This window comes from Cavia porcellus, unplaced genomic scaffold (assembly GCF_034190915.1).
Source record: "Cavia porcellus strain 051 isolate PalLab524CR breed Dunkin Hartley unplaced genomic scaffold, mCavPor4.1 scaffold_7, whole genome shotgun sequence".
Lineage (NCBI taxonomy): Eukaryota > Metazoa > Chordata > Mammalia > Rodentia > Caviidae > Cavia > Cavia porcellus.
Window position 1 is genome coordinate 39485580 of NW_026947490.1, and position 20682 is coordinate 39506261.

Consider the following 20682-nt stretch of genomic DNA (forward strand, 5'->3'; position numbering starts at 1 on the left):
AAATAATATTTTCTAGATGATAAAATAATTCAAAATTTTATTGTAAAAACAATATAACATGAAATTAAAATATTGAAAGACACCATTCATAATCCCACCACTTTAACAAATATTTTCATTTCTCTATATTTCTTTATAAATCTTCTCCACATACCTAACACATACATATAAGCAGGGGACACTCAACTTTGCTTTCCAGCACCAGAATATTAAAATGACTCTTTAAAAAAACACATTTGACAACAGAAGCACTCTTAGTTTATTTATATACTGGTGATGTAAGTGTTAAAGTTTTCATTTTGCTGTGCTGGGGAGTAAACCTAGGGATTCATGCATGCTAGTCAAGAGTTCTACCATTCAGAATTCTATCACATAATATGTCCGCAGTCCTATGATTTACAAATTCTCAACAAAAACACCAAACAATGAGGATGTCCAACGTTTCATAGTACTGAACTGAAAACACCAGGGACCTCTATGGCAGTGATGGCGAACCTTTTAGTAGAGAGCAAGTGTCCAAGCTGCAACCCCAAATCCACTTATTTATTGCAAAGTGCCAGCATTGCTATTAAACTTGAATACTGAGGTTTTCATTTAGGAAAAAACTAACTCATTCAACTTGTGATGTCATCACAGAGCAGCCTCTGCTTGCTTGCTGTGGCATGGGTACCTTGGTTCGCCACCACTGCTCTATGGGATGAGACGAAAAATAAAGAAACGAGAAATGTATTTTGTCCTCACAGACAAAGGACCACAGCTTCTCCACCTGGCCAGTTTCTGAAAGTCAGAAGAAATAGTATTTGAAATATGACTTTGGCTTGTCATGACTGCAACCAGAGATCTACTTCTCCTAGATTCCTTCCTGCATTAAAAGCTGAGTGTAATCAAATTGTAGAAACAGACCTGGAGCTTTATGATCTGGGAGTTTTTGTGGACATCTCTTCATGTTATATAATCTATAAAGGACAAATATGTTGATCAGGATGTTCACTCATTCAAATAGATGTGAGGAAAGTTAAGGATAATATTTTAACATTACAAGTTGATAACTGAATCATTTGAGAGTGCCTTTTCCCACTAAGTCACACATGTTGCATATTATCTTCAAATTTTCACTTGTTAATAAAAATTCTATAACCTGTCAATATAAGATGTCAAAGAGTAGACATGAAACCTTTTATCCCACTGTATTTCTGATGTCACATACAGAAGCAACCACTGCTGCAGCTAATGCAGTTACAGTTTTGAGGTAGCCAACTTACAGAATACTATTATTCTTCCAGCCTTTGTGACAAGTGACGGGGATTTTTATCTACAATTTCCCAGAATCCATTTAGGAAGCCTGATTACCACACATCACAGGCCACTTACATAACTTGGACTCAGAGTCTGAATTTAAATTATTTATCTAATTTAAATACTATAAATAAATAGCATATATACACATTTACTATTTTTTTCTTTGTGGTGCCAGCCCCTTAAGCATGGTAGGCTAGTTCTCTACCAACAAGCTATAACCCCAGTCCCACGTTTGCTTTTGTTGTTGTGATTGGTTTTTGAGATAGATTAGATTGGGCTTGAACTCAGGATCCTCCTGCCTCAGCCTCCTGAGTTTTGAGATTATGGAAATGTTCTACTACATCTAGCCCACATTTGCTTTTTAAAGTCCATTTACTAATTCCGATGTGCAAAAAAAAAAAAAAATCAAAGTGAGACTTGTTAGTTCTCTTAAAATTAATATAGAATTTAATGTTATGCTTTAAAAATTAATTTTAGACAATAATCACTAAGCTGTAAGACTTCATTCCTGTATGGACCCACGCTAACAGGCAACAAACCCCAAGCCAAACAATCAATCATATAATCCTTTCTTTACTGCATTCCGTTAAACATTTTAAGCTCTAAAGGGATGTTTGAGTGAATCAGTCATTTGTGAACCCCAACTCACAAATGAAGGATTTGAGGCACAGGGAGGTCAATGTCTTGTTGAGGTACCTGGAGAGAGGCAGAGTTCCCTGCCCATCACAGCTGGCTAAGCCCTGAGGAAAGAGGCATACCTCAGACGAACTGGAGATGAAGTCTACAACACTTCTTTTCTCAGGCTGACACACAGGCTCACACTCTGGGGCTTGCGCCCTTACAAAGCATTCACTACAGAACACAGAAGCACAATCTCAGAAAGGACCAAGTAGCTAAAAATGGATCAATGTGAACACTGGAGAAGAGCAGCAGCATTACCAGGGTTCTCATGCAAACTGGTCTCTTTCATCAGAGCATCACACATCCTTTTTAGTCATTAAATATCACACATCTTTTATACATACTGTATAACTGTAGGCAAATCATGACATTTACGCTCTTATCTTTTACTTAGCAAAAATGTTTTTCCCTTGTGTCATTTAAAAACATAGGTTTTTAGAATATATAAAAAATAGCCAGGTATTTTTCTGCTATAAATATTATAATAAGTCCCTGGCCATGCCAACTTCTTTTTAATGTCAACTAATGCATTTAAAATATTCTACTATTGCCCATATCACAGTATAAGACCATATCAAATATTCATGGAAAATCAATCACTTCCCTACCAAACATCTAAATTGAATTAGGCTTCTATCAGAAAGCAATCTCTTGCATTATATATAGAAATGAAAGCAAGGATATTAGGTAGAGAGCCGCTTATGGCACAAGGCAGAAAGTGATTTTGCTTGTGTCATATAGAAGTTTTATCAGTTGATATAATAACTCCAAAGGATATCAAATATTCCTAATGCTTAAAATATTCAAACTCAGACTTTTGTAGGGTAACAGGTCCACAAGTGAGTATGTTTACTGTGATTAGCGTTTTCTTTTTGCAACATTTTTTTTACTAATTTCCTTGGGTAGAGAATCCTCAGAATCAGATACACATGTGATTGCATGTAAAATTTAAAACTCTAGGAACTGCCAAGTAGCTGGAAAGAGCGAGAAGAAAATGTATTTATCCCATTTGTTCTCAGTGGATTACCTTCTGAGAGTTTTTTAAAAATAGGCCGTTCTGAACATCACTCTTTCATAAATAGAATACCCTGAAAAGAACAGAAGATTGAAATCCTAGAAACTGTAATTTTAGAAGTATATCTGGGATTTGGTTTTTGGGATATTTTTCAACACAGGGTTATAAATGCCCCATTTTCTCTTGCATGAGAGAGGAGACTTTGGAGAAGGTATCAGAGACTCCACGTCATGAGTGGGAGGTGAAGTTTAAAGTATTTCTGTGTTGTCTCCAAAGACATCCTGGGCAGGCAGTGCAAGAAAACCAAGTGTGGCCCTTATGTAGACTCACCCAGATAGTGAGGCAGAAGAAGCTCGCCTTATTAGTAAATGTTGTAACAAAGTTTTTTCTTTTTCTTTCTTTCTTTCTTTCTTTTTCTTTCTTTCTTTCTTTCCTTCCTTCCTTCTCTCTCTCTTTCTTTCTTTTTTTGTGGCTCAGGGAATTGAACCCTCAGAGCTACATCTCCATCCCTTTGGTATTGAGACAATCTCCGATCAGCTTCAAAAGTCTTGTAGATCTGATTTACCTTTTTACAAAAAGAGGGCCTTCTGTAGAATAGGCAAGCATTTTACCAGTGAGCCACACCCAAACCCCCTTTAAAAAAGCATGATCCTTACACATGCAAATAGGAATCTATAGGCTGAAGGAGAGAGGGAATGGGCAAAGAAAGTGGTCTTTAAGACTGGGTGCCCAGACAGCAACCCTACAATATTTAATTCTGGCCCTTGGCTTTCCAAGATGCCCTTGTGAAAAACTGCCAGTTCCCTCCACCTGGTCCCTTCCCCACTTCTGGGGTACAAAAGGAAAAAAGGCCCTTCATCAAATTTCAGCCAAATTAAGGTCTCTTTTGTTCTGAATTATCTTTAGAAAGTTTTGTACATCGATTTTCTCAGCCTCACTTCCCTCAGGAATGTGGTAGAGCCCTCTCTGGACTCCAAGTAAAAGGGGGCAGCATTGCTCAGGCAAATGGGACCAAAAGTGTTCTCCACATTTCCTTATGTACTGGTCAGGGCCACTTACTTCCGTCATCCACACCAGCAGTTTATGCTACAACCTCAATATTCAATCTATATTTAAGAATATAGATTTTAATAGATGCAGATGAATATTCAGTAACCTAAGTTCTGTGTTTTACTCATTGGCACGTATGAATTTGTGGCCCAATGTCCTTTATTTTAAAAAAAATGGCTTTGACAGTGCATGATGTGATTTTTTTTTCCTTCCAGGTGATTACCGATTTCTAAAAAAAGCTTCTTACATTCCAAGTTAAAGCTGTTACAAATTCTAACCCAGTCTCAGAGCTGATTGGCCAAAACCTCTGTAGGCCAGTAATGCCACATTACCCTCTTTGGGAACAGTAGGGGTCAGGGAGCTACACAGCTCCCTTCAAAGCTATCTCTCCTATTGGCCAGTAAGCAAATTCTGGGGATAGACAGGATTAAATACTCCAAAGAGGATTCTCCAGCCCTGCCTCAAAGGAGGATCAAACACTTTGGTTTAGTTGTGGAATGAAAATAAGCCCCTGTGAAGGAGAAAGCGTCCATTCCTATTTGTGGTTCTCTCTAAAGCATCCTGACTCCTTTCCCCCATCCTGGGCTGGCTAAGAAGGGCTCTTTTCTGCAGGCCAAGGGTGTGAAGCCGATACAATCCTGCTACAGCGTTAAACCGTCTTCTTTGGTTTCCTAAATAAGGTCAGACCCTACATGGTGATAGGAGATCTCCCAACTTCAAAGCTCTCTGTAGCTGCTTTTGGTGACTAGTGGATAAACTCTGCCAAGAAGTACAATAATGCACCACACAGAAAGCACTTTATATGAACTTCTAGCTGCACACTCTTCTAAGCATAGGCCCCACAGGATTAAGGTAATAAAAACTGTTCATGTCTTATTGCAATTTGTTTCTTGTCTAAGAAACAGAACAACTACCTACACAGAGCAAAACCACTGCGCCCTCCAGGTTTCCTCCCACCTCACCCACTTTCCCAAACTGTTACATGTAGACAATGGAGGACATTGGCAGGGTTGGGGGCAACAAATTAGGATTACGTGTAACGGTGCCCCAGTAACACAGCGAAATCTGGGGTTATTGTGGGCCATCTGCCATGAATAGAGAATAAAGCTCCTGCAAACATTAGCTGTAATGCTCTGTCCGCCCGGGAAAATTTAACTCCTCCCAGACCAACAACAGAAAAGCCATGTGTTATGTATGCGGGAGTGTGCATGAAATGTGCGGGTACCCACGACACACACAGTGTTTTAGTGCCGCTCCTCTAACAACCTGGAACTCAAGCCCATCCGGAGTCTTGTTTCCGCGGAGGGAGAGGCGGTGATGAAGACCAGCAGGTGTGGGTCAGCTTAGCTTTGCTACACACAAGGCTAGAGCCACAGCCGCCAGCAGCACCGCGCTGAACACCGTTGCAGCCAGGGCCTTTCTCAGGTCACAGGGCCCCGCGCGTTCAGATAGCGACACGGCCGAGACGGCGCTGGCGCAGGCACTGGACAGGAGTTCGGCGCCAGCCGTCTGCCGGGCCTGCACTGTCCAGCGGGGCACGTTGACTTTCATTTCCATTTCGTTGATCATCTTGCCCACCTGAAGGACTTCTCGCTCCAACTCCTGCAGATCTGCGACGTCGAAGTCGCCTTCTGCCTCGTGCCTCAGGCTGCGGGCGCTCAGGGCGCGAGCCGCTATCCCAGAGGAGCTGCCCGCCACACCCGTGCGCACCAGCGGCCGGCGGGGCGCGTGCAGAGGGAACGCGGCGCCCAGCGCCAACGCGCGCTGCATGTCGGCTTCCAGCAGGTCCAGGCAGCCGGAAAAGGCCACCCAAAGGCGCTCGAACTCTGCGCGCTCCTCGCTGGCCAGACCCTTGTCGCGCAGCGCGACCGTCAGCCGGCCGCCGGCGGCCACAGCCAGCTCCAGTGCCTTTTGGCGCGTCTTCTGCAGTTCCCCCCGAAGGTTTTGCGAGTCCGCCGATCCGCCCACCGTCAGCACCAAGTGGTGGTAGCACGCGGTCGTCTTGTTGAGCGCGTCCAGCAGCGCCTTGCTCTCCTCCCTGGCCATGGCAGTGCGCTCCCGCGCCCCCTCCGACCTCAGCGAGGCAGGACACTGCCGGTGCTGAGGCCAGCGTTGGTTTGCGCGTCCCCAACGCTCTGCATGGCTGGCGACTCACTCAGTGTTGCAGCTGCCGTCGACCGAGCCAGCCAAGGATTCGCGACGTGCGCCACGGAAGACCGGCTCGGGGAGGGAGTCGCTCTAGCTGCCGCTCACCTGCTCGCCCATTTTTCCAGACACTCTTTGGTCACACGCCACCTCTCCGCGCGACCCTAACCTTCTCTGTGTCTCCCTGCTGAGCCCAGGCTGCGGGCCCCATCCTTCTGTGGTGCTAACCCCAGAACCAGCAGCCGTGCTCCTTGCTTTAGCCGCTGACAAGGGCAGCCGGGGCGGGTTTCTAAGGACCCGCCCACCCCTGCCAGTCTGGCTGGGTGCTCACATGCCCCGGGACCTGGAGTGGGCGTGGCCCTGCTTGGTCACGTGTGAGGCTATTATTCCCTTCTCTGCACTCCATATAGTTTTGGAACGTTAGCACTCAGCAGATGCCAAGTTATCCTTTTTGGGGAGAGGGCGGATATCGGGGCTTTATATCCCCAGCCCTCTTTATCTTGAGACAGGGTGTAGTTGAATTGCCCAGGCAGGACTGGAATTTGTGATCCGCCTGTCTCAGCCTCCCTTAGTGCTGTGATCACTGGTGTGTGCCATACACCCGACAACCTTTCCCTATTTCGCGAATAAGAAAACTGAGACCCTGGTATCTAAAGAGGTTTTAGCTCGCTTAGAGTACATGGAAGTGAGACAGGACTAGAACCTAGGAAAAATGGTAGCAACAGAGTGGCGCGTCTCATTGGGCCAAGCACTTCGGTCCAGTAAAGAGTGCGGGGAAGAGGGATCCGCGGAGCAGCAGTTTCCGGTTGGGGCTCTCCTTCCCCTCCGCTGTCCAGCTCCCTTTCAGCCAGGGAGCTCGGAACCCACCCCTAGTGTCAGATCAGCCCTCGGCCCCGCCCCCTCCCATTCTGGGCACGCGCAGTCGGTGGCTTTGGGCGGGTCTAGTTTGAGTAGGAAGCGAAGTGAGTCGCCTGAGCCCCACCCTCGGTTGGGCCGACTCTATGATTTCTCTGTGTGCACGTCACTCTGGATAAGAGCAGTCGCTTATTGGACTGGCCCGAGCTCGGCTCCGCCCAACGGTAAAGGGGTGGGCCGCAATGCTGAGCGACGGTGCTGGTGCGGTGGGCACCGAGGTCCGGGTGGAGGGCTCTTGAGGTGCTGCCGCAGCCCAGAGATGGGGAGTGGAAGTATGTAGCTCTTAAGTAAGTGCTGCGGCCTGTCTCCTCCCGCGCCTCCCTTTTCTCGGGACGTCTGGGCCCGGAGGCCGGACGGAGCCCCGGAGCGGGCGGGGGAGGAGCGCCTTTCTCTTGGAACCAGCGCCTGGGGCTGGGCTGCTTGGGCCCTGGCCCCTTGCTGGCCCGGTGGACTCTGCGCAGCTGAGCGCGCTGTGACTCCTGAGCCTTCGGGTCCAGAGGGACTCGGAAAGAATGCTCCCTTTGACCCGGGCGACTCCATGACAAGTCCACGGGTCAAGGGTCAGGGAGCTCCGTCTTGGGGGCAGTATGTGTGTTTGTGTGTGTGCAGGGAGCCATTCCTCCGGCGCGGAGTCCCCAGCGCGGATTCCCGGCTCCTGCAGTGGCGGGATCCTGGCTGTGCATGCAGATCAGAGGTCCTCCGAGAGGATGCGGCAGACAGGGGATGCCTGTCTAACCCACCTTGGCTGCCTTCTGTCGGGCGGGGTCTCCTTGTCTCTGGTGTAAAGACTACTTCTTGAAAACTCTTGAGCACCAAGGGATGCTTGGGATTCTGAACCTGTTAAGTTTCTTCGTTAAAAAGGGACTGTGCACGGGCAGGGGCGTACTCCTCTGGCTGCTTCTTGCGCAGCAGGGAACCGTGGTACCCTCAGACTATGCTAGGCGGTGAGAGCAAAGCTGGGGGCAGCTTCACTAAGGGTTTAGGACATTCAGAGAACGAGGTGTGGCAAGACTAGAGGGAATATTAGGGTGCACGTGAGCTGCAGTTTTCTAAGTTTATGGGTTTCACAGAGAGAAGGTCCTGTTATAATTAAGCAGTGGACCCGACTGGCCCTAGAGAATATGAGCATTTTGAGATCCTTCACGAGGGGCCTGGCACTGAAGCGGCCAAGAAAGTCTGCAGCGCTGGGTCCTGGGACTCACTGTCATTAGGGGTCTGTCCTTTAACCAGTTTAACTGACCATTTGTAGGCGGAGCTTGGGCTGTCTGGGTCTTGGCCTTTCTCTGAAGAGGAAGGTCTTAGCCACCTGCAGTCCACTTCATGGGAAGTAGTGGTTTTTCAGGACAAAATGAATGAAAGGAAGCAGAACTCATTCTTTTGGAGGCAGCTGGGGATGAGGAAACTACAAAAGTAGACAGAAATCACAGGTGAGAGGCCCTCAACACCAAGTAGAAGTTGAGAGTTAAGGAGCCAAGGAGACCCTCTGTGGGAAGGATCACTTTGATCTGGAAGGACAGGTGGGAGTAAGATCCTGGAGGTAGAGTACTTAGACCTTGGAGGAGTGATGGGGTATGACGGGAATAGATTCTTTTCATCAGTCCTAGTGACAAGAAAGTAGTTGGAGTCCTAAAATTGGACAGATTTATATTCTTAACTTGTATTTAGGGTGTGCCCTCCCAGCTTTGACTTGTCACCTGAAAGCATTCTGCCAGGAAATATTACTGGCAGAGCAGGCAGTAGTGTCTGGGGTTAAGGTCTTGGCTGCTTTTGTGTGACTGTTGGGTTGTGTTGTCCTCATCTGGGCAGCGGCTAAGTCTGTGTTCTGTTCAGTGTTTCTGTGGTATCTTCTCTGATGAGGCTCTCCCTGTTTATCAGTTGCCAGCATTAGGCTGGTATCCAAGGATTGTCCTCTCATAGACACAGGAATGTGACTACGTGGTGATAGACATTAGACCTGTAAAGAATTCAGTTCAGAAGAATCTGGACGTGATTTGTCCCATTGAATATACAACTGAGAGATATTAACAAGTGACTCTTGTAGTTCCTGCCCTTCTGCCTAAGATACTAGCAGAGAGATGGATACATGGTGGTCCCACCCACAACTCCAAGGAGCGAGGTGGTGGGGTGGCAATCTGCGGGATGCTTTTGCTGCTCCAAACTGCCCTGCTCCCTCTGTGGTCCCACGCTGCTGCTTCCAGGCTTGGGGCCTTTTCTCCCTTTCTAACCTTGCACATTCCATCTGTCATTGTGTTTAGCCAGCTCTGAGTGCCCTTATTATTTTGGGCTGTTTGCCTTTGTGTCTGATGCTTCACCTACCCAGACATGTATTTCCAGATCCTGTGAGAGATAATCTCTCCTGGGAGGTTGAGCTTCCTCTTAAAACCGTACTATTATTTTGTGCAAGTGGATGACAGTGCTTGCCTATGGTGAGCCAGATACAGGGCCGATGCTTTACTGAGAGGCTTTAAGATAAATATGGACAGGCTAAAGGTTACAGACCAGAAGGACACAAATGACTATGACAGCATATATTGCTTCCATTGGCATTAAAGTTAGATGAACAGAACATTTTCCTATTTCTTTTTGAGTTGCAAACCAACAGAAAAATAGTGCTTATCAGTTGAAAAGTGTGCCTGGTTCAGGTCTTTGGTTAGGCTCTGAAAGGATAGAAGCAACCACAATGGAGACAGTTTGGCAAGGAGTGCGTCTCTGGGAGCCACAGACTTCCTTGTGCTGCTTTCTGCTGAGCTGGCTGCATGCTGTCACCAGATGACTCCTGACTACCCATAGTTCTCCGGGGTGGCCAGACGGTTGAAGACCACAAACCAGGAGTGAGCACACTGCCTCCTGAAACGCCATCCTAATTGGAGGCATTACACAGCTCCCTTGTTCCTAGAGTAACCTCAGATAACTGTGCAGGGGTGTTTGGTATCTTTGACTAAATCACTGGACTTTTTGTACGTAATCCCATCATTTGAGCTCAGGCAGAGGGATTCTTTATTTTTTTCTTTCTCTTGTAGGTGATTGATTGACATGGTGGTACTAGTGATGAAACTCAGGGGCTCTTGCATGCTAGGCAAGCATTCTACAACTGAGCCCCGAGTTCATAGAAGAGTTTTTATAAGATAATTCATTTTCTAGTTTTATAAGAAAAAATCAGTTTAAAAAACTTTTAAAAATTGATTGAAGTGGGTATCAGGGACCCCTGCAGTGAGCTTCCAATTTCTTGCCAAGTGTTATAGCACACTGCAGAAAGAAAGAGCAAGAGAAAAATGGCAGTACAGCCGGGCTCCAGGATGACAAGTTGTCCCTCAAGACAAAAGGCCATGGGGCAGCCAGAATTTGCATTTATTGATTGAGCAGGAAATTTGAGGAAGGGATTACTGGATGACTGCAGAGGGCCAAGGTGGTTTTGTGCTAAGAAAGATCCTGCTAGAGTGTTTTTAGTCCTAATGGTTTTAGTCTTAGTATGTGGGAGAGGATGACCCACCCCTAAAGGGATAATAGAAAATCTCAAAAGGGTGATATTTAAAATCCAAAGCCTCCAGTTTCCCTTAGGAAGTGTGCAAAATTAACCATTGTGAATTTGTGGTCCCCAGCAGGTGTGATCTTACTTTGTAGTCTGAGCCGGCTTTGAATTCATCAGGTAGCCTGGGTTGGTTTTAAACTCAAGCTCTTCCTGCTTCAGCCTCCTGAGTGTTGGGATTATAGGTATGTACCACCACAGGCAGTTTCTTTGCATGTTGTTTTGAAATATAAAACTAATTCATCCAAGCAAACTTGTCAGGGTGTTAAATTATTTTAAGCACTTATCCATCCATATGAATTAACCTGTGACGTTAAGCACCAGGTTATATGATATTATTACATATTGTTCATTCTAGGACAGAAGAGTTGAGCATAGTGCTGGGCAGTGCTCTCTGAATTCCTGCTCCTGGGTTTAGTTATTGACAATCATGGGGACAACCAAGAGAAAGCAGGTCATAAGAGTCTCAGCAGCAGCAGTACTTGCTAAGAACATTGTGTGTTTACACATTTTGTGCATGTGACTGGAATGTTGCATTGTGGTATTCAGGCCTTTCCTTGCTACTGTACCCCTCTCTGCCTTGCTGAACTTGGGTTCATGTGTGCGTGTGCATGTGCGTATGTGTGTGCGTGCATGTGTGTGCGTGTGTGCGTGTGTGTGTATTGCTGGGGAATGAACCCAAGGCCTCTTGTATGCAAAGCATACATTCTGTCTCTGAGCTATACCTCTAGTCCTCTGCTCAGATGTCTGTGTGTGTATGTTTGTGTGTGTTACTGGGAATCGAACCCAGGGCCTTTGCACAGAGCTATACCTAGCAATTTTTATTAAAATTAGACACAGGGATTTGTCCAGGCTGGCTTCAACTTGTGACTCTCCTAACTCAGCCTGCAAGAGTGCTGAGAGTATAGATGTGTGCCACCATGCCTGGTTCTACTTGGATTGTAATTTTTTAAAAAAATCCACTTGGTTCTTCTGAGCCTGCAGGGAGCCTGCCTCCTGACCCTTTGGTCCTGCTCTTGTCCCTGCCTGGCAGGCCTCCATCACACCGTCCCTCCCCCTTCTCTGCTGTTTCCCTCTCTCTTGGGTGCTTTCTCCCATCTGGGAAACCTGCCCTTGTTACCTCTGTCATGGGAGTGAAGTCTTTGGAGCTCTGCCAGCGTCGTGTCTGAGGAGCAGGAGTGTTCTTTCCCAGCTTTAATCTAACCATATTGTGCCTCTTATTTCTCATGTGGTTGTAGTCCAAAACATCTTGAGTGTTGCACTTTGCTACATGCCATTAACAATGTTTTCTTGTGAATCTATGCTGACAAAAATGCATTATCTGTGGCTCTTTGGGGGACTCATAAACAGATTATCTAGGCTATAGTAATAGGTGAATCTTGCAATTTAAATACCTCAACTGTTGCAAAGCTAATGCTTCCTGGGCCTAGACAGGGATTATTTGCAACCATTTTTATGCTAGACTCTTCTTCCTAAGTGGATTTGCAGGGAACTCAGTGGTCTCCTTCAGACAGAACCCAGAGATCCTCAGTAGAGACTGTTCTGGCTGGACAAAGGGAATTTGGTATGGGGACTGTGTACCATGTAGAATTTTCCATCCAGGGCCATAAAGTATGGATGTCCACCTGTGGCTCAAGAAGTAACCGTTTTCCAGGGATGTTTGTTTTGTACATAGTGAGCATAGTGGTTAAAGGGATGAGTTTTAGAATAAATTTTGACATCCTATAACCTTGAGTCAGCCAGCTGAACCTCAGTTTCTTCATCTGTGACTTGAGACCAGTGGTGCATATTTGGCATTATTGTGAGCATTAAAATGGAATGAGATTTATAGACATTACCACAGTGCCTAAAACAAGGATGTTCCTCAATACTGGCTGTTTTTATCATTAGCCGTAAAACTTAGAATTCATTATATACTTATGCATACTTCCTAGTGTTTACCAAAGGAGGCATTCTGAGTATATTGTTACATAGTGAGAAAGTAATTCAGTTTTTCATTCAGCTGATTGTATCAAAGGTAAATTTGCGTAGTGCTGTTTATTTATTTATTTATTTATTTATTTTGGTGCCAGGAATCGAACTCAGGACCTTGCAATTGCCAGGCAGGTGCTGTGCCACTAAGTTACATCCCTGGCCCAGTGCTATTTGATAGTTGCTAATTTTCTGTATTTAACGGAGAGAAAGGCTCAAGCTGAGGCTCAGAACCTTCAACAGGCAAGTGTATAACCTCAGTTGCTTTTGTAATTTTAAGATGATCTTCTCTTTATGGAAAATATACTGTTTTTCTGTTTAAAGTCCTAAGGTTTCTAAGGTTTAAAGTCCTAAGGAAGTTTAAGGGAAAATGTCAGAATGCTAACAACAAAACCATTACATGGAATTGTGAGGTTATTCATTTCTCTGGGGCTCCTTACTGTACCATGTGCCCTGGCACAGGACTGCATTCACGGGGAAGATGAGGTGCTTTTTCTAATTCTCACAAGGTCACCAGGTGAGCCAGCAGTAACTAGGAATACACTGATTTGCAGTGTGTCAAATATAGTGAGGGTGGCATGTGAATGTCCTTGTGAGAATCCTCCAGGCGGGTGTTAGTAGTCTCTATGGCATAGCAAAGGTGTAGCTCTATAAAACGTGGGCTGGCCCTGCTCTGTCTATGCAGTAGCCTCTACTCATGTGAGGCTACTGAACACTTGAAATGTGCTTAGCTAAGTTGAGAAGTGCTATAAAAGCAAAATACTGTATATACCAGATTTTGAAGACTTAGTAGTAATAAAGTAGCATGTAAAATATGTCGTCTGTCATGTAAAAAATAATGGTTACACATTGAAAATATATTTTGGATAGATTAAGATACATAAAATATGTTATTACATTTAATTTCACTTGTTTCTAATGTAACTGTTGGGAAATTTGAGATCATGTGTGTGCCAGGCACAGTGGTTTGGGTCTGTCTGTAATCCCAGCTACTTGGGAGACTGAGGTAGGTGAATCCTTTAACCTTAGGAATTTCAGACCAACCTAGCAACAGAGTGAGATCCTATTCTCAAAAAACAACAAAGATAAGACAAAGCAAAATAAATACAATATACAGATGTATGTAATTACATGTGATGTAGATATACTTGCCGCCTGCTTCCATTGGACAGTGCTGAGCTAGACCATTGAAACAGATGTGAGCCCAGAAACAGGCCACACATCTGGGAACTGGGAATGTGACAAAGATAGCATTATCAGAAGGGCGGGACCATTCAAATGACGATGGTGGACAATTGGTTTACCTTACTGAAAAATAAAATTAAATGCCCAATTAAAGCATATACAAAGTTATAGTCCAGATAAATTGAAGGCTGAACCATGAAAAATTTTTTAAGACCCCTGTACACTATAGAGCTTTATTTATTTATTTATTTATTTTGGTACCGGGATTTGAACTCAGGACCTTGCACTTGCCAGGCAGGGTCTGTGCCTCTGAGCTACATTCCCAGTCTAGAGCTTTATTTTTTTTAAATTTTTTGTCTTTTTGAGAGAGGCTCTCACTATGCAGTTCAGGCTGGCACTTGGTAGCCCCGGCTAGTCTTGAACTTTCAGTGATCCTCCTGCCTTAGCCTCCTGAGTGCTGGGATTACAGGCATGTACCACCATGCTTGGCTAGAGCTTTATTTTTATAAAATATATTTATGGCTTTGGAGTTGGGTATGGTTTCAGATAGCCTTGCTGCATAACAAACCAGCTCAGGCTAGTACTTTAAACCTGCCACAGTTTCATTACTTTCCACTGTTGGGTAGGTTGGCTGGGTGGCTCTTCTGCTGTCTTCTGGACTCACTCATGTGAGTACCTTCTGCTGGCAGGCTCACTGTGTTCCTGGACCATCTAACACCCCACACCCCGTCTTTTATCACATGACTTTGTTCTTCACATGCTGCTTTTGGGGTGTGGAGATAATGAGAATAGATCTATGAGGCTGACACTCAGAACTATCACAGGGTGTCATTTTCTATCTGTGGGCTAAAGGAGGTCACAGTGCTGGCTCAGACTCAAAAGGTAGGGAAAATAATGAAATCACTCTGCAAAGCAGCATGTCAGAGGATAGGCATACATTTCCTAAGAGCCCCAGAGCCCTGATCATAAAGGCAAAGGCTGAAAAAACACAGCTACATTAAAAAAATTTTTAAATTGTATTTCTGAAAACACTCATTGTAGAAATGAAAAGACAAGTTATAGACCAGGAGAAGATATTTGTAACATAGTTTAGTAATCAAAAATATAAAAAACTATATGGTGCATGTTTATAAATACAGCACTGAAGGAAGCTGACCAGAGGCTTGCAAGTTCAATTCCTGTTCAGGATTTAATCTCAATATTTAAAAACAAAACAAAAACCAGATAGGAGCTGGCATGGTAGTGTATACCTGTAATCCCAGAATTTGGGAGGCTGAGGTAGGAGGATCACCATGAGTTTCAGGCGAGTCTGAGCTGCCTAGGGAGACCTTGTTTGTTTGTTTTTAAAAGCTAAGGAATTAGCTTCTTTTATAGTTGGAGCACTAATACCACAAAAAACAAGCAAACACAACAGCAACAATAATAACAAAAACTCTAGAAAACTGTGAATCACAAGAAAAAGTTCAGCTAAAGGGAAAAGTAGGCAAAAGACAAAAAGCAATTTATACAACATAAAGAAATGATGTTTAACTTTAATTTTCTTTTCTCTGATTACTTTAGAGGAGAATAGTGTTGCTTTATAGTTACAGGCTGCTGTAACATAATTCCATCTTGTTGTTTATGAATTTATTTCTCATAATTCTGGAGGTTGGAAAGTACGAGGTCAAGGTACAGCTGATTACTTCATCGATGACTGTCTTTGTAACTCCTGTTGAGAAATTTTTACATTTAAACATTTTTTATGTTTATGTGTACATGCTTGCAGTATAGAATGACCATGTTCATCATGGGCAGCTGATACATGTATGTAACACATCTTAGTTCTTTTTATGTACCTTTCTTTCTGTAACTTCTCTGGCAGAAAGAGCAAGGAGCTCGCTAAGGCCTTCTTTATAAGGGCACTGCCCCATTCATGAGGACTGAGCTCTAGTAACTCAGTCACACCCCTAGATTCTACCTTCCACTATCACCACCTTTAGAAAGCAGAATTGTTTTGGATTTTAACATGAAACTTGAGGAAGCATGAACATTCAGACCATGGTACTGACTGACAAAGTCTGATAGAGGGCTGGGGGTGCAGCAATAGGTCAGTCAGTGGTAGATGATTTGCCTAGCAGGTGTGAGGCCTTGGGTTCCTTCCCCAGCAGGAGGAAGCAAACAGACCAATCCAGATTTGATGACATGTTGTTGGTTATGATCTGACCTTAACCTGAGGAAGGGGAATGCTCTTCCAGTTCCATGGCTGCAGTCACAGGTGAATCCCTCCTTGGTGTCTGTCGTGTGTGTTCCAATACAAGGCCGCACAGGTATTCATTGCACCATTATGTGTAATACACGAAAGGGTAGAAGTAACTTAAATACAGGATATGAGATAAATTGCGACACATTTGCTTTCAAGAATATTGTATAACACAAGTCAGTGCCTGACTGTGAGCTTTATGGCTTAGCGTGAGTAGAACTGGAAAAAAACTTAATGTGGATTGCAAAGGGTATGTTCCAGGATAGTAATAGTGTAAACCACTTACGTAAATGTTGAAACCCAAGAAAAACAGTTTTTTTTGTTCTGGGATATATAAGTGTTAGAGGCATAGAAAAACGGGGAAGGAAGACACAGCTCAGCTTTATGATAATGGTTGCCTGTGAAAGGGGAGAAGAGAATGGGATAGAAGGTACCTGTCCACTCTGGCCATAGATTCTCTTGAGCCCAGGAGTTGCAGACCAGCCTGGACAAAAATAGCAAAAGCCCATTTAAAAAAAAAAAGCTCGGAGCCAGGGATGTAGCTCAGTGGCACAGTGCCTGCCTGGCAAGCACGAGGTCTTGAGTTTCTGGTACTAAAAAAAAAGTGTGCATATGTATCTTTATAAAGTCATAATTATGGTCATGAAAGATGTGCAAAAAGTAGCCATTTATGCTTTGTCACAAGTTGGAATTTAGCAAGATTGTTGGGATACAATTTATACATTTAAAAAAAATTTTATACATATACAAATTTGTACATTTTTATGGAAAATTGAAACTAGTTAGTTACTTTTCCTTGTCACTGGGACGTAATACCCGACACCCACAACATAAAGGAGGAGATGTTTATTTTTGGCTCACAGTTTTAGTTCATAGTTGACTGGCTTCAAGGCAAGAAGGATCTGGGTGGAGGCAAGCTATTCACCTCTGCATTGAGGAAGTAGAGGAAGTCAAAGAAGGGATTAGGGAGAGAGCTATAATCTTTCCCATCACGTCCACAGCCACCCACTTCTTCTGATCAGGCCCCACCCCCTGACAGCAGTTTGGTGATAGTCCCTGTAATCCATTCAATTTCCAAAGGTCCCACCTAAGAGCTCTTGAGGCTTTAGGGAATATCTACATATAAACCATAAGAGAGGGTCTTTTTAAGTCTCTAAGTTGCTCAGCTAGGCTGGAATTTGTGATCCTCCTGCCTCAGGTACCCAGGGTGCTAGGATTACAAATGTGGCCATAGTTTATACATTTAAACAATAAATAGGCCATCTGGGAATTTATAGATTACAATATGAATTTTCCTGATGAAGCGTTAACTGTATGAAATAGTATGTGTCAAGATTGCTTGTTAGAAATGACCAGAAGGTGGGCATTCATTGCTTTTTTCCTCCCTTGTCCCAGGAAACTCCCTCTCATCCCTTTGAAGTCCATATGGCTCTGTATGATGAAGATCTCCTGAAAAATCCTTTCTATCTGGCCCTGCAGAAGTGGCGTCCAGACTTGTGCAACAAGGTGGCCCAAATCCACGGCATTGTGAGTACACTGATCCTGAGGGTTGTTGCTCGGTGTGGCTAACATCAGAAATGTGGGACGTTGAGAAGACATTTAGAGGAAGTCAGTTGCCGGCCTGCTTGGTTTGACTCCCGCCCATACCCATGTATGAATGAGCCCTGGGAGACTGCCTGACCTGCTTCCAACTTTGAACTCTCAGCCCTCATCTGTCCTCTGTATGTTGTACCCCAGATGGCATTGCAATCTCCTGTGCTTATCTCTGCCTCATAGCTCTCTCTTGACCAGGAAGACTATTCCAGGGCCTCACACGTCCTCACTTGTGTGCTGGGCATCCACTCCTGCAGAAGGAGGGAACTTTGAATTTGTGCATAGTTTTGAAGGATGTTTCCTAAAGGGCAAGAACTTCTCTAACATGGCCCACAACCTAAACGCCTCTGGGCCAGTGAGACAGCAGGAGTGGGAGAAGCAGGTGGGAGAAACTAGTCAGCGAGGCCTCTGCTCTATGAGGAATGGCAGGCCCATGTTGTGAGTCTTTCTGGTCCTTAGTTGGTGACAGTAACTGTAGGTGGAATTTTAGGACACAGAGCCGGGTGTTTTTCATTATGACCTCCTCTTGAGATGCTGTCTGTCCTCTTTGTGTTGTGCCTTATCATTCCACAGTGTGGTTCACTTCTAGCCTGTGGCACGACTCTGCTCAGGTATGTGTCCGTCTGGGGTTTTGAGTCTGGGGAGAATTTAGCTGCACTCCAGTTGGCCTCAGGTTCTTGGCTGATTCTAGAAAACCGGAACCAACTTTCCCCTTACTTCTGCCCTCAGAAGCCTGGTGTCTTGAAGTCACTTCTGGTTTTTATGTTTAGTTTTGTGATTCATACGCTTTTACTAGAATTTTTTACTTTGGATTTTAGAAGTTTCAAAAAGTTCGTGGGGTTGGGGATTTAGCTCAGCGGCATAAGCGCCTGCCTTGCATGCAGGCAGTCGTGAGTTCGATCCCTGGTACCGATAAAAAGGAAAAAGACAAAAAAAAAAAGTTCGTTAAAAAAATAAATAAGATAGTCAGGTATTATTATAGGCACATGTCTATAATAATTCCAGCATTTGTGAGGCTGAGGCAGAAGGATTTCTAAGAGTTTGAGGCCTAGCCTGGGCTACATAGTAAATTCAAGGCCAGCCTAAACTACCAAATAGGAAGACCTTGTCTCAAAAAATAAATGAACAAAACAACTAAAAAATATACCTGTGTCCTGAGAAGAAAATAAAAGTCTCACGTAGCTCACCAGAGACACTGACGGTCATGTATTCATTTGACAGTGAGTGTTAGGTGCCACTATATGCAAGGCACTATGTTTGCTACTGGGAGTTGAGCAGAAAAATAGAAACACACTTCACACTTTCATCTTTACCTTCCTTGAGCTTAAACCCTAGGGCATAAAACAGTCACCTCTTGGGCAAACACATACTAATGACAGTGGTAGCGACACAGAGAAAGATTACCAGATGCAAAGCAGTCCTTTAATGGGGAGGGTGGTCAGAGGACCACAGCCTGCTCCTGTACCCTGCCATCTGTGTGATGGGGATGCTGGTGCTTGCCTGTCCAGCGCTCAGTTGTGTTCCAGCTATGTTTGCTGGCTGATTGAGAAAGTAGAACATTTTGATCATCTGCAGAAGGGCACTGATCCCCTCTCACTTCATGAAAGATCTGCATAAAGATCTGCGTGGCCTCAGCAGGTGAGGATGGCATTTCTTTCCTTGGAGGTTGGCCATGGGACAAGAAGGTCCGCTTTAGACTCTGTCCTGGGGATCAGAGTCCTTGCTGAGTCCTAAAACACTGTGCATCTGATGGATCAGTGTGCCACTCCCCTCCCTGCCCCTGTGCTGGTGGGCCGCCCTGTTTTCTGCTCATTTGCAGCTGCGTGTGTGGGGCAGCTGAGGGTGCAGCCTGATGTTTCCCAACTCTGCCCCAGCTGCTCCTCAGTTGACTTCCTCCCAGGATTTCTTCCTTGAGAGCAGTGTCACCTTCCTGCCATCCCCTGCTGTCTCTAACTGCACAGTGAAAGCCCTTCTGTGCTTTTCTGGTTCTAATCGCAGTGGCCTCTGTCTCCTCCATTATTCTAATAACCATCTGGCTAATTATGCACCTGCCACTTCCTCACAGTGAGTGGGGCAGGCTTGCATCCCTGAGGCTCTTGCCTGTGGGCTGCTAAGGGAAAGGCCTTTAGGTTTCCCAGGTATATCAGGGGAGGATCCACTTACACACAGAAAAATAAATTTACAAAAAGAGATGAAGTCTGATCTTTGTATTGACGTCCTTTGGTTATAGGTTAAGTGGGCTTGGGAGCTGGCCTGGGAACCTTGCAGCATATGAACTGACTTTCAAGCTGCACCCTAGCTCAGGGTCCCAAGGCCCATGTTCCAAGTCTCAGGATTCTTTCAGTATAGAGTCACCCAAAAAACGTAGCATTTGCCATGTTTCAGACTCTGCTTTGGGTTTCAGGCTTACATGCATGCACGGAGAACATGCGAGGCTTTCAGGGAATTCTAGAATCAGGCTATGTGGCTGGAAGGATGAGTATAGGACAGAAGTCATCATGGGCGGCTCTGGAGTGTTTGGCCCAGCCTGGACGGAGTTAGGAGAGTATGCTAGGGTAGGCATCACTAGTGCACATTCTTTTTATTTTCCTTTACTTCATTTAACAAGTGTTATTTAAACAGTTCCCTATAAAGGGGCTACAATACATTTATGTTAAGCTTCGAAATGAGCAGGTCCCTCACTCACTCTGCATGGTAACTGTACACTTCCAGGAAAGCTCTGCAGCTGCCTCCCAGGAGAGCCTCCTGACCTCCCTAGGGACCTCCAGAGCTATAGCGGCTCTGCAGTTGGCTGCTGGGGGCTTCTTCACAGCAGAGGTGAGGCTAAGTGATTGGCCACGCTTGCAGTGAGACGCTCTGGCCAGCAGGGGTCTCTCCCTTGGAATGGGAGAAACTGAGCGGCTTTTCACCTGGCTAGAAAACTGGGTGTGGGGATGAGAGGGTTGAGAGGGGTGCGAGCGATGTCCCTGAAATTGGACGGTCCCTATTCACTCACCAAACATGGAATGGGCATCTACCGCATGACACACAGCGTACGTGGCTACAAGCCTCTGGGGCTGGACA

At 45.0% G+C, this 20682-nt stretch overlaps 2 protein-coding genes across 9 annotated transcripts in view; one reads left to right on the plus strand and one right to left on the minus strand.

The window, feature by feature from the left end:
- Nucleotides 1–20: 20 nt before the first annotated feature.
- Nucleotides 21–6485, minus strand: Rgs9bp (regulator of G protein signaling 9 binding protein). The gene has a single exon (XM_013149138.3). The coding sequence runs from the start codon at nt 6089–6091 to the stop codon at nt 5384–5386; it is 708 nt and encodes a 235-aa protein (XP_013004592.1). The 5' UTR covers nt 6092–6485; the 3' UTR covers nt 21–5383.
- A 763-nt stretch (nt 6486–7248) lies between these two features.
- Nucleotides 7249–20682, plus strand: part of Ankrd27 (ankyrin repeat domain 27) — a 50450-nt gene continuing 37016 nt past the window's right edge. For 6 of the 8 annotated variants that reach the window (XR_002790397.2, XM_063253396.1, XM_023563699.2 and 3 more), the window contains exons 1-2: nt 7249–7392; nt 17422–17553. Coding sequence is in view for 7 of the 8 variants with exons in the window: in XM_063253396.1 (XP_063109466.1) it covers nt 17452–17553 (102 nt within the window). In the remaining variant the exon portion in view is untranslated. Of the gene's footprint in view, nt 7393–10704; nt 10817–17421; nt 17554–20682 lie in introns of all 8 variants that reach the window. The other 2 variants (XM_063253395.1, XM_023563700.2) reach the window with 2 other exon arrangements.